This window comes from Filobasidium floriforme (genome assembly GCF_021052385.1).
Source record: "Filobasidium floriforme strain CBS 6241 chromosome Unknown HD553scaffold_7, whole genome shotgun sequence".
Classification (NCBI taxonomy): Eukaryota; Fungi; Basidiomycota; class Tremellomycetes; order Filobasidiales; family Filobasidiaceae; genus Filobasidium; species Filobasidium floriforme.
In genome coordinates this window covers 209759-221925 of record NW_025763628.1, presented here as the reverse complement: position 1 = coordinate 221925, position 12167 = coordinate 209759, and the positions used below count along the sequence as shown (strand labels likewise).

The window sequence follows — 12167 nt, the reverse complement described above, 5'->3', positions numbered from 1 at the left end:
TGAAGGATCACCTCGGGGGAGATCGGAGGCTTCTCCATGACGACATCGGTCATCATATGTCTAGAAAACCCTTTGTCGACTTGCTTATCGGTCGCAATAGATCGGTTTCGCAGCAGCTGACGTCAGGTGAACACAAAGGATCAGCCATATAGAATGCCTTTCGATTCATGATTCTCAGTCTTGCGTCTTTATATCGAACGTTCTCGATCGAGGCGTCATCGCTCAATAAGACGAGCGCCAGCGTCGAGGAACATCTGGATTGTATCTCCGGTTCGCGTGCAGGAGTAGGGAGCCCTTTGCAAGAATGCGGATACGATCTCATATGCTGTCGACATCGATAGCTGCCGAAATCGTGCTGGTAGCTAGTATACGGGACGGTCAATCACAAATCATTTCGCTAGCGGGACCTGGATATCTCGTTAGTATTGTCAATAATTGATATCGTAGATCGCCAGGTCGAGATCGATCCTCACTTCCATTCCTTTGTTATGATTTTAGGGGCAGCTGCCGCTAACGATGTATATACGGGTGCTTTGCAACCTGAATTTTACGATTTCTGATTGAAGAGCTCTTTCATTCAGTCAAACTACCCTGTCCTAACTTTTACAGTACTGACCACTCAATCGCAACCCAACGCAATCATGTCGGATATCCAGGAAGTCAAACCTCACTTCGAACCCTCGACTATCACTCTCAATCTCCCCCAGGAAGACAACTTCAATCCGATGATGAAAGACTTCATCGAGAAACAACTCAAGTCTGACCATAAACTCGACAAGGTTAGATTTTGCTCAGGGGTCGGAGTGTTAATCGTCTTCGTCCCAATGCTGACAGATCCATATATCAGACTTTGAGCCGCAAAGAATTTGGCGATTACTTCGACTCCAAGCACGCAGCCGTTAACGAGATGAAACCCTCCACGAACGAAGAGTACGAAGTAAGTTATGCTGCCCTGTAATCTGTATATGTCGAGGCTGATCCCAAGGGATTCAAACTGCAAGGAAAGGCAAGACGTAAGACTTCTCCATGTGTCCCTTCCTGTCGGGCAAACGGAATGCTAAAACCCTGTCTTCTCTAGTTGATGAAATTTGTAGAATGGTTGCACGGTTTGGAGGTGGAGGCCGAGGGGAAAGATGCACCGAGGTATTTAGATTGGCAGATGGCTCGGCAGATTGAAGAATGGAGCAGATCGGGAAAGAATGGCGACGGTTCGTCCCGAGCGGACACCGGACCTGACAGTAGTCTCGGAACCGCACCCGGGACCGGCGAGTCAGGTCAGACTTTCTAATCTCATCAGATACATCCACCTTTCCATGTGATTCTCTGAGGACCTTGTACAGTGTGTCATCAATTCGAGATGTCGGAATGAGCTGCAATGCGAACGCGAAGTTGAACCGGCTGACAAGGAGGCTGAAACGCGATGCCGAGAGAGAGCTCTGTTGCCGAGCGAGAGATTTAACCATCCGCGGATCACCGTGTACCCTTCGGTGGCCGTTACTCATCATCACGCATCATCGAGCCATCAGCCATCTGCACAAGATCACAAGATCGACGTCGTCGTCTTTCAACTATACATACCCATACCCATACTTAGTTACTTACAGCATATACTCAGTATTCAGAACTCACAAACAACCAGATAATCCAAGAACAAACTACACACCCCATAATGTCCTGGTTCAGGTAAATCTCGTTTTCCGCGCGATAACACCCCGATCGCCGCAAGCTAAATAAACATCTATCCTCTTTTCCTGTACCGTGTCTTCAATCATCCTTCATTTGTATGACGATGACAGCTCAAGCAAACAATCCGCCACGGCCTCTTCCGGAGAACCCAACTTTTGGCCCGTCTCGTCCCTCCAAACTGGGTACGGAGAGTTGTCTGATAAGGATACCGCCGTACGTCCTTCGCTATGCCGTATCTAGTTCTCGAAGACTTGTACTGACAATCCCTATGAATCCCTACCTACAACTCATCGTTGATGATGGTGTGGTAACCGTGACGACTCGTAGTGGGCATGCGCGACCAACCGAGGGTTCCAGACCGAGACCCAGATCTGGTACTCGGTACTCGCAGACGGTAGTCTGCTGCTGCTCCAAGTCATCTGGAGTTTCATCGGGTGAGCTTTCTTTCCCCTCCCATTTCCTCATGACTCCTGCACTCGTGTTTGGTGTCGATACACTCTCTTCAGTCTCAACGTGCTCAACTCTGCGCTATCAACAGAGTCTGGCCAGTCCCCGCTCAAACGCAGATGACGTTCAAGCTCTACAACCCGACGACCAAGAAGTCCATCTGGCGTAGTCTGAGCGCGACCGGTTTTACCGTGGACGCCAAGGATGGGAGGAGTTGCAAGACCAACGAATACGTACGTCCTCTCTCCGTCGCAGATATCTTAGGTAGATTATCTGTTCCAGGAGGGAACTGATATCGTTAGAACTTTGTCTCGCAAAACAATAGGAAATCAAACATACCGGCTCAGCCTCCGGTTCCGAGACCTACACCATCCACGCTCAGTTGGACAAGACGACCACCCTCAGCCTCAACCTCGTTCGACCCGCAGATGCACCCGGTTTCAAGCTCGGAAAGGGGGAAGAAGGGGGTTATTCGAGGTTTGGGAAGAACATGGGGGACGATGGGTTCGTCATCCAGTGAGTACCAAACGAATCGCCAGGGTAGACGATTGCGGCAGGAATTAAAGGAAGCAGCGGGGCTGATGGGGTGTTTTTTGCGTTGGCAGCCGATTCCACCCGCACGTCCAGTCGTCTGGGCAGATCATGATCGACGGAAAAGTCATCGACGCCAAGGGCGAGGCCATGTTCGTCGCCGCTATCCAGGGTCTCAGGCCCGATGCTGTAAGTCGAAGAGCCGGTCAATCGGCTTAGCACGAAGCTTCCTGCTGACGATTTATGTTTCGTTCAACCTGCAGGTCGCCTCGAGGTGGAACTTTGCCTTCTTCACGACCACCCAAGCGTCCGAGGACGAAAAGCTCGGAAGCGTCCGAGCCATCCAAATGGAATTCGAGACCCCCGACAACTACGGTGCGAAGGGTCCCAAATCCGGTCGGGTCAAGTCCAACATCGGTTGCATCTACTCGTCCAAGATTGGTCAACCGCTCGTCGTCTGCAGCCAAACGGGACCCGACGACGCAGCGACCGTCTACGGGGTCACCCGGCCGGAGCCCGTCTCGTCGGGTGATATCTGCCGGGCGACGCATACTTCTACGGCCAAGGACCCCGAGACGGGATACGATGGACCGACTGGGTTGAAGTTCGAGTGGGTCGGGAAGCAGATCGGACAGCCTGGCAAGCAGGTCAAGGCTAGTCTCGAGGTGGCGACCAGTATGGACGTCGGCAAGGGCGGATTGATCGAAAAGGTACATCGTCATCATCGCATGAGTCCTGTACGCGTTTGGCTGACAAATTTACGTTGGGACGCACTGCAGGTCAACGTCCTCAATGAGATCCCTTACCTCGTCCGAAAGGCGCTCAGTTCGATCACAGGTACCAAGCCTTACATCTTCCAGGTGAGCCCCATCTCCAAACCCTGCCGACTGTCTACCTCGCCCGACTGACTCTTCCGTAACGTCTTATAGTTCCACAACGAAGCCACTCTGAACGTCACAACCGGTGACGAAGAGTCGATACCCGTCAAGGGCTGGTTGTTCAACGAGGCCACTTTCGTCTCTCCCTAAGATTCAGCGGAATCTCAATCGGGTCCGGTACCTCTGCCATTCCCCCTGCACTTTCCTTGCTTTTCGACTTCACCATAATCTCTGTCATCGCCTATCTGGGTGTATATAATGTGTATCATTATCTTCTATTGCCATTCGGATTTCAAGAGATCAGGAATTGTGGCTTGAGACAGCAGGAGCGATATGGAGGGACGTCTACTCTTGAAGCGTATCAATTTGTCGAGAGTCTCCGTCCGAATCCTTGATGGTATGACACGACATAGCACATATGCTAGGAAGGCCTCAAACTCGAGTGATATACAGATGTTTCGAAGTCACGTTGGCCGACCATGCTCTGTAAGGCATTTAATGCAATCAGTCACTTCGTCGTGAAGCATTCTTTCGACCAGCACTCACGTGTTGACAAAGACGGTTTGTGTCTCGTCGATGATGAGCGCAGGACCTTCGACGAGGTCTCCTACTTCTAGCGAATCGAGCTCGAACACCGGCACATCCTCCCGGCGGCCTTTGGTCGATCCCGGTGCTGAAACGTAGACGGACTGGAAGCTGTCTACCTTGCTGGATCCTGCAGTGCGCTCGACTTTGCGCATATCTAACCGAGCGAACTCTCTGAAGACAGATTCACCCAGGTCGTCAAACGTCTTTCCTACGCCTTTTACCTGCAAGGTCAGGGGTTTCAGCTCATATCATTTACAGGTCGGAACCACTGAGGATAGCGACCCACCTTGACATCGTCGACCACGACCGGAGTGTCAAGCACGAAACCAAACTGCTCCTTGTAAGCCGCTTTGAACCCCGCCTCGAACGTTGTATCGTCCTCTGCCGTGATCATCAAGGCGGTATCCGTCCCTTCGAATCGCATGTTAAGCATGCGATCTAGCCTGATCTTGTTTTCTGGGAAACCTTGGCGACGGAGTTCAGCGGCTACGCCCTCACCGAGCCTGTTCAGCGTTTTTGTCAAGGCGGGGATGGTTTCCGAGTTGTAGGCCGTCGAACTCGGTTCTTGACTTTCAAAGACTCGTTCGGCTAGCGCCAGACCGTATGCCGACAAGATCGACGAGTAGCGGTGAATGAGTATCCGAGTTATACCCAGGTTCTCTGCAATCTCGCAAGCGTGCTGTCCACCGGCCCCTCCGAACGACGAAAGACTGTTACAGCGGCGGGTCAGCTGCGTCCAGTGAACAACACCATCGCTTGGATTCGACCTACACATGTTTCGACGTAGCATACCCCCGCGCTTCCGTTAACGTCCGGATCGGCCTTGCCATGGTCTCGTTGGCGACGGTAACGAAACCATAGACCATCTCGTCGAGCGTCATCTCGGACTTGGTCTCCGCCCGAACAGTTTCTAGCAGCTCCTTGAACGCGCTTTCGGAAGCTGCTGGATCCAGTGGCTCGTTCTCGTTGGGCCCGAAACATTTGGGGAAGCTGTAGCGCCGAGCCGTTTCAGCCTCACAACGTAGACGAGATGCTCGGCTCGCGCCTCGACTCACTATTTTGGTACAAGTCGTCCGAGAAAGAGGTTCCCATCCGTCAACGCCAACGGTCCTCCTTTTCGATAACAAGCTGGACCCGGGTGTGCTCCCGCGCTCTCTGGACCCGCTTGGAACATGCCGTTACGGAAGGTGAGACACGAACCTCCTCCAGCAGCCACCTGAGCGCCGGGATCAGAGCTGTTAGTAGTGGTCATAACCGTGTCATGAACAGCGTCGAACTTTCACGCACGGTATTGATGTCCAGCTGTGGGCTCTGGATACTGATCCCCGCCGTCGTCGTCTCGTAGACAATCTCGTACTTGCCATCAAACCGACTGACATCCGTCGACGTCCCACCCACGTCGAATCTGTCAAGGAAGGCCAACTATCAATCCGAATGCAGCCAGGCAAAGATCCGGCCACTGCCTGTAGCAGAACCGGCACTTACCCGATCACGGGTGACGGATTCTCTTTATCCCAACTCGTCAATGCGGAACCTACCACTCCACCCGCCGGGCCCGACAAGATACTCTTCAGGCCAGAAAAGTTCTAAGCAGACCCGGTCAGGTATCAGCGCCTGACCCATGATTTCGACTCAGCATCACCCAATCCGACTTGACCAACCTTCAAGTCACACAACCCCCCATCACTCCCCATAAACTCGACCTTCAACCCCCCTTCCCTTCCCCCTTCAAACCCTCCATAAAACCCGTCCAGATACGCTCCCAACACCGGGGTCAAGTACGCGTCCGCCGTACTCGAGATCCCCCTGGGTACCATCTTGATCATCGGTACCAACTGTGAAGACAACGAGATGTGTTCGAACCCGATCTCTTTGGCTATCCGACCTATGGCGAATTCGTGTGCGGGATAAGTATAGGAGTGACAGAGGACGACGGCGATGGATCGATACCCGTTTAAATAGAGGGTCTTGAGTTGGGTCGTGATGGCGGGTTCGTCGAGTGTTTGTAGGACCTGGACGGCCTCCCCGCTGATCCCGCGGACGATCTCAACCTCCTTGTCTGTCCCTTCATTTGCACTCCCGCTTTGGTGATTCTGCGACCCGACCCCGGTGTACCCCTTGACCACCTCTCCGTCCTCTCCGAATTTGACCGCGTTCCCCGCAAACGCCGGATCAGAGGTATACCCTACTAGGGTCACCCGCTCGTCCACCTCCACGACCTCCTTGTACAGCGGAGAAGGTCGCTTGATGTTCAGATCAAAGATCCTCGGTCGGGACTGACGCAAGGTAGTAAGAATAATGATCTATCAATACCCCGCTTCAAACTATCCTTCTTGTTAGGCCATGACTATAGTCATACCTGATTGCCTATACTCAAGAGGTCCTTGAACCCCCGAGTGATCAAGAGCGCATGACTCTCTCCTTTCCGTTCGAGCAGAGCGTTTGTAGCCACGGTCGTTGAGAGTCTGACGAATTCTACGATGCATCACCGGGTTCATGGTATGGTTTCAAAACGGGGAGACGCCGGAAGCCAAAGATGATCAGCATCAGAAGACTACAGAGCCTGAAGAAGAGGTCCAGAGATCAGGACTGACCGATCTTGTCCGTCGGGAGAGGTTGTCCGCGAGGGAACGTCTGCCCCGTTCGTCTTTCCAAGGCTCTTCTGATCCCCTCTACGTTATCCCACATGATTCGAGTCAGAAGAACCAGGGTTCATATCATAAAGCGTGCAGGTGTTCGTATAGCGTGCACATTGAAGAAGTGTGATGAACGAGATCGACATCAGCATACTTGATCGATTACAGAGTCGCTGCCATCCTCTCAACCCACCTGTAGGCGCATCAGGGTAATTAGATGGATCGGAGGATAAGAGCTTGAGGATGAATTCTTTCCGGCTAGACGAAGTGGGGGTTTCCAAGTAGGACCTGTACGATGAGCAGATGATACCATTCAGTAAACAGTTTGTGAACTCTTTTCCTGGTGGTCGTTGTCGCAATTTCGTGGTAGACCGATGATGGCAGACGAGTGGGCTTACACAAAGACGTCGGTGAATGTACCGCCCTGGAAGTACCAAACAGCGGAACAGGCGGTGATCAAGTATCAGCTCGAGCATAGACACATCGCAGGTTGGAAGTTGCCCAGCCGACTTGCCCTGTCGATGCTTATGCGGATCGAGTTGTCCGGGACGTTTTGCGTGGTAGAATCCAACATTATTGATTTCGTCTCTGATACTCTGACTAGTTCTGATCCAGGGTTGCCAATGTGATTCGATGTCAGGTCCTGATTTATAGCTTGACAAGCATAGGTCATGATATTCCCGGAAACCGATAGGAAGTGGATATGGTTCCGATGTAATTCCGGGTGGATAGTCTGACGAATATCGCTCGCTCTCACCCGATAGATAGGGTCATGTTGGGGGGTATATAAACACCATCACACCGTCTTCGACTGCGTCGGGTGGTGGACTCTAGCTCTGGACCATTCACATCAGCTCAAGCGCATACTTCATCACGTTGCCCGTCATGACTACCGACAAAGCAGACTTTGATCCGATCCTCCTGTCGCTCTTGTAAGTCGTCTTCTGCCGACACCCCGTACGCATAGTCAAGCTCAGACCTCTTGTACCTTCCTCGAACCCCGCAGCTCGAACCGCTTCATGTCGGTCGCAGAAGCCATGGGAAGAGCTCTTCAACAGACTTCCATCTCTACAAACATCAAAGAACGACTCGATTACAGCTGCGCGCTGTTCAGCGCCAACGGCGACCTGGTGGTAAGCTCTTGCCCACGCAGCCTACCCTATGTACCAGTACGCTAATTCGACTCGCACTCCGATGGCGTGCAGGCCAACGCTCCCTTCATCCCCGTACACTTGGGATCCATGTCGTTCGCCATCAAGTACCAACTAGACCTCCTCGGACCATCCTTGAAACCGGGAGATGTGTTGCTCGCCAACTCGCCCGTAGCTGGAGGATCCCATCTACCGGATCTGACCGTCATCACCCCGGTCTTCGCTTCATCTTCTTCTTCCTCCAACAACAACTCATCGACTTCAACCTCGTCTTCGGGTAATCAGAACGAAGGACCCGTCCCCGAGGCTGGGAAGCAAGAGATAATCTTCTTCACCGCCTCTCGGGGCCACCACGCAGACATAGGCGGCGCCCAACCCGGGTCCATGCCTTCCTACTCGACCTCCCTCTCGCAAGAAGGAGCCGAGATCGTCTCCTTCAAGCTGGTCACCGAGGGCAAGTTCGACCGAGAGGGATTGAGGAAGAGGATGGTGGATGTGCCCGGGGAGGTGGAGGGGTGTTCGGGGTGTAGGGATTTTAGGAGCGTGGAGAGTGATATCAAGGCGGTGAGTTCCGAGTGCCGAGTTCGAGCGTAGCGAGAGCGAGGACGTGGTCGAGGTCGAATGGACGGGCTGTGACTTCGTTTCCGTCTTCGACTTCGACTTCGTATGAGCGTCTCATATGCCGTCTGGATCACCGCTGACCCCAGGAACACTTCCATCATAGCAAATCGCCGCCAACTTCAAGGGGATCCAACTCCTCCACGCCCTCATCGCGGAATACGACCTGGAGACCGTGCACGCTTATATGAAGCATATCCGAGAGTGAGTTTCTCGTTTGCAGGTATATCGTGATATGCTGGGAGCGCTGAACCGTCTACGCGGTTGCGGTTGGGACTTCGTGTAGTAATGCGGAACAAGCGGTCAGGAAGATGTTGATCGCTGCTGCCAAGGTGGCTGGGACGGATACCCTCTCTGTAAGATTAAATCTGGCCTGCTCGTACTACTGACAGTATGCTGATGACCCACCATTGACACTTGGAACTTCGCCATCTCGCACCGCGTGACATATTTTGATGTCACCGTGGTGGGTGACTGTCGTAGGCCATCGACTACATGGACGATGGATCCCCTATCGCACTCAAGGTTACCATCGACAAGGACACAGGAGACGCGACGTTCGATTTTACGGGGACGGGGCCGGAAGTGAGGGGGAACTGGAACGCGCCGATCTCGGTCGTACATAGTGCGATCATCTATTGGTAAGGAGTTACCCACGGTATCAGGCAGATCGAAGAGGAATGAAGCTGATAGCGGCCGGAACCGACAGTATGAGGGCGATGGTCGACCAGGATATACCTCTGAACGCCGGGTGTCTGGTGCCGCTGAACAGTATGTCTCCATTCACTACTCGCATCGACCCGAAATCGAAGACTGACAAACATGCGAGCAACGAAAGTCATCATCCCCGAAAACTCTCTCCTCTCGCCTTCACCCGAAGCGGCCGTTTGCGCCGGTAACGTCTTGACTTCGCAGAGGATAACGGACGTCTGTCTGAAGGCGTTCCAGGCCTGTGCGGCGAGTCAGGGGTGTTGCAACAAGTGAGTCCGCGGCACTTCGCGCTCGATCCTGGGAGTACTGGTGGGTCTGCGCGCTGACAAGCGAGATGAATAGCTTGTCATTCGGAACCGGAGGGAAGGATAAGGAGACCGGGGAAGTTTCCCGTGGCTGGGGTTATTACGAGGTGAGTCGTACTGGAGGCTGTTTGCGCGTCGATGTGACATCTGAAAGAACTTCCTTGGTAGACCATCGCCGGAGGTAGCGGCGCGGGACCCAACTGGCATGGGACTTCTGGTGTACACGTACATATGACGAACACGAGGATCACCGATCCGGAAATCTTGGAAAGACGATATCGTAAGCCAGATATGGTCATGACCGTTGATTTACTGTCAGGCTCATTCGCTCTGCTTTCTTACAGCCGTAATACTGCATCAATTTGGGTACCGCCCGAACTCTGGAGGCAAGGGCTTGTATAACGGTGGCGATGGGGTTATCCGGGAGATGGAGTTCCTCCAACCCATCGAAGTATCGTTATTAACAGAAAGACGCGCTCGACAGCCTTATGGAATGGCAGGCGGGGAAGACGGACAAAGCGGGCTCAACCTCCAGATCAGCACGATCAAGAGGAAGACGACGGATGGCAAGGAAGAGCTGGTCAAGCGGGAGAGGAATTTGGGAGGAAAGGCTACTGTAGCGTTCAACGCAGGGGACAGGCTCGTATTGAACACGCCTGGTGGAGGTGGATGGGGAGTACCCGGGGGACCGGCCGAGGTGAAGAGCAAGGTGGAGAGCTTTGCTTGGGAACCGAGGGGGAGTTTGGCGGAAAGGAGCGCTTTGGAGGCGGCTTTCGGCGCATGATGGGACGGCGGGGATTGTACCAGAGTCAATATGGTTGTACATCAATGCATTCAGATAGGGACTGCTCTGAATCCGCACCGGCATGGAAGAGGCCCGTCCACGATCTGTCAAGAGTGCTCGGTTCGCAATGAGACCGATCTTCTCAGTTACTACCTTACGTCACGCGTCACGCAACGAACGGAACCAAATCGCAAATACAGGGATCTAGGTCGAGAGGTTGAACGCTATCCGTGATCCGTGCTCTGTCTCCTTGCGACGTGACATAGACCATCGACCTAAGACTTTCAAGGTCGGTAGAGACAGACCCTCAGGTAGCAAATAGACAGAAACGTCAAGATGGCGAAGAAGAAGAAGGGCCTCGCACCCGTCAATCGAGGTTTCGCTACCACCTCTCAACCGAAAAAGGCGGTACCCGTAGTCGAAGAAGCACCGGAAGCTGAAGAGCCGGTCGTCAACGAGTCTAACAACCTCAAGGATGGAAAACCTGGAGGAGGCGCAAAGGCCGGTGATCAGAAGAATGGTACAGCGGCTGATGGAAAGGCTGCTGCGACGGGCGAGGACGATTGGGAGAACGAGTTCGAGCTGGAAGAAGGGATCTACCAGGGTTACGTCGAGCGGTTGCAAGAAAAGGGAGAAAAGGAGATCAACAGAATCATCAAGGTATGTGAATCCATCTCACTTGCCTGAGAAGCCTTGAAAGCTGACCTTTACGAGTGCAGGCGATCGACTTTGATAGGCGGATGAACAAGGGGTACATCACCCTGAACCTCGAGGAATCGTTACAAGAAGAACTGCTCGAGCTGAACAAGACGACGGTGAGACGACGTACGTCGTCCTTGCCCTATTTATCAGTTCTTTGCGCATCGGAATCTCGAGTTACTTGATCTGATCACGATCTGTTATTAAATTATTACATAGCGGCCGAACCTCTCAAAATACCAACAACCCAGCAAGAAAAGGAAAAGACGCTTCTGAAGCTATATATCAATTTCGGGGTCTTGACACGATTAGGGTATCAAGAAGAGAAGGTTCTCAAGGTAAGTACGATATTTCCTTCGTTACTTCTGGCTCGCTCGATTGAAAAACAGGGAAGCTGAAGACTGTCATGTCAATGATTCCGATGTGCCTCTGCGTAGTGTCTAGAGGTAGTTGGCGAGAAAGGAGGGTGGGAGGAAGGACTCGATTGGGTAAGTACACTGGTAGTTTCCACGAAAAGGGCGGAGAAGCTTATTAAGGATGATACGTTATAGCTCTTGACAAACGTGGGAAAGCCTGAACAACAGAAATAGAGAAACAGAGGGTTCAAGCGAGAGTCACGGTAGGTCCTGGCTAGTCGTCGAGTTGATATTTCAGATCCGGACAGATTGACCTACTATGCATCGCTCATCCCTCCAGGTGACCATAGACGAGCTCATACTGTATCGAATATCAAAACAATGCATCCACTACTGAGAACGAAATCAAGTCAAGCTTTCAGGAAAACCACGAGAGAAATGGCCGCACGGGAATCGGTCTACTTGGACAGACGAGAAATGGCATTCCCTGAGGGAAGCATGGCGCTGGTGAAAGGACGATTGAGGCGAAGGAAATTACTCCAGAATTTCAGCGACTGATACGCTCGACCATGTTTGTCCCCCAAGAGCACATGAAAGGCCCTGAAGAAGCTGTCGATGTGCTTCAAAGCTCTGCAAGGCTCAGGGTATCCCTCTTCGAAGACGAAGTCAACGCTGGCATCCAATGACTTCATCAAGCGCCCGGCGATAAGGGCGTTATCCGGACGAAAGAGTGTGATCCAGTCTAATGCAAGCTGCGAGACCCCCCTGCCATTCTTT

General features: G+C 52.7%; 4 protein-coding genes across 4 annotated transcripts; 3 read left to right on the top strand and 1 right to left on the bottom strand.

The window, feature by feature from the left end:
- Positions 1-1557: 1557 nt before the first annotated feature.
- On the top strand, positions 1558-3784 carry HD553DRAFT_203269 (oxidative stress survival, Svf1-like protein). The gene is made up of 9 exons (XM_046177112.1): positions 1558-1683; positions 1797-1899; positions 2014-2120; positions 2225-2366; positions 2459-2649; positions 2739-2853; positions 2928-3374; positions 3444-3524; positions 3594-3784. The coding sequence occupies exons 1-9, from the start codon at positions 1670-1672 to the stop codon at positions 3690-3692; spliced, it is 1299 nt and encodes a 432-aa protein (XP_046037670.1). The 5' UTR covers positions 1558-1669; the 3' UTR covers positions 3693-3784.
- Positions 3785-3974: 190 nt separating this feature from the next.
- Positions 3975-7340, bottom strand: HD553DRAFT_328348 (5-oxoprolinase; the record flags this gene model as incomplete). Its single annotated transcript, XM_046181864.1, has 12 exons — positions 3975-4026; positions 4089-4351; positions 4417-4840; positions 4902-5120; positions 5186-5346; positions 5418-5535; positions 5616-5716; positions 5792-6406; positions 6490-6605; positions 6725-6802; positions 6960-7054; positions 7249-7340. 12 exons carry the CDS (start codon positions 7338-7340, stop codon positions 3975-3977), a joined length of 2334 nt encoding a protein of 777 aa, XP_046037669.1.
- Positions 7341-7588: 248 nt separating this feature from the next.
- On the top strand, positions 7589-10399 carry HD553DRAFT_308583 (5-oxoprolinase). Its single transcript, XM_046179562.1, has 11 exons — positions 7589-7698; positions 7773-7899; positions 7972-8481; positions 8642-8739; positions 8822-8891; positions 9019-9176; positions 9245-9306; positions 9374-9515; positions 9589-9658; positions 9720-9831; positions 9896-10399. The coding sequence occupies exons 1-11, from the start codon at positions 7652-7654 to the stop codon at positions 10333-10335; spliced, it is 1836 nt and encodes a 611-aa protein (XP_046037668.1). The 5' UTR covers positions 7589-7651; the 3' UTR covers positions 10336-10399.
- A 272-nt stretch (positions 10400-10671) lies between these two features.
- On the top strand, positions 10672-11624 carry HD553DRAFT_340801 (uncharacterized protein; the record flags this gene model as incomplete). The annotated part of the gene is made up of 5 exons (XM_046182587.1): positions 10672-10995; positions 11055-11160; positions 11254-11372; positions 11472-11522; positions 11586-11624. The coding sequence occupies 5 exons, from the start codon at positions 10672-10674 to the stop codon at positions 11622-11624; spliced, it is 639 nt and encodes a 212-aa protein (XP_046037667.1).
- Positions 11625-12167: the final 543 nt, after the last annotated feature.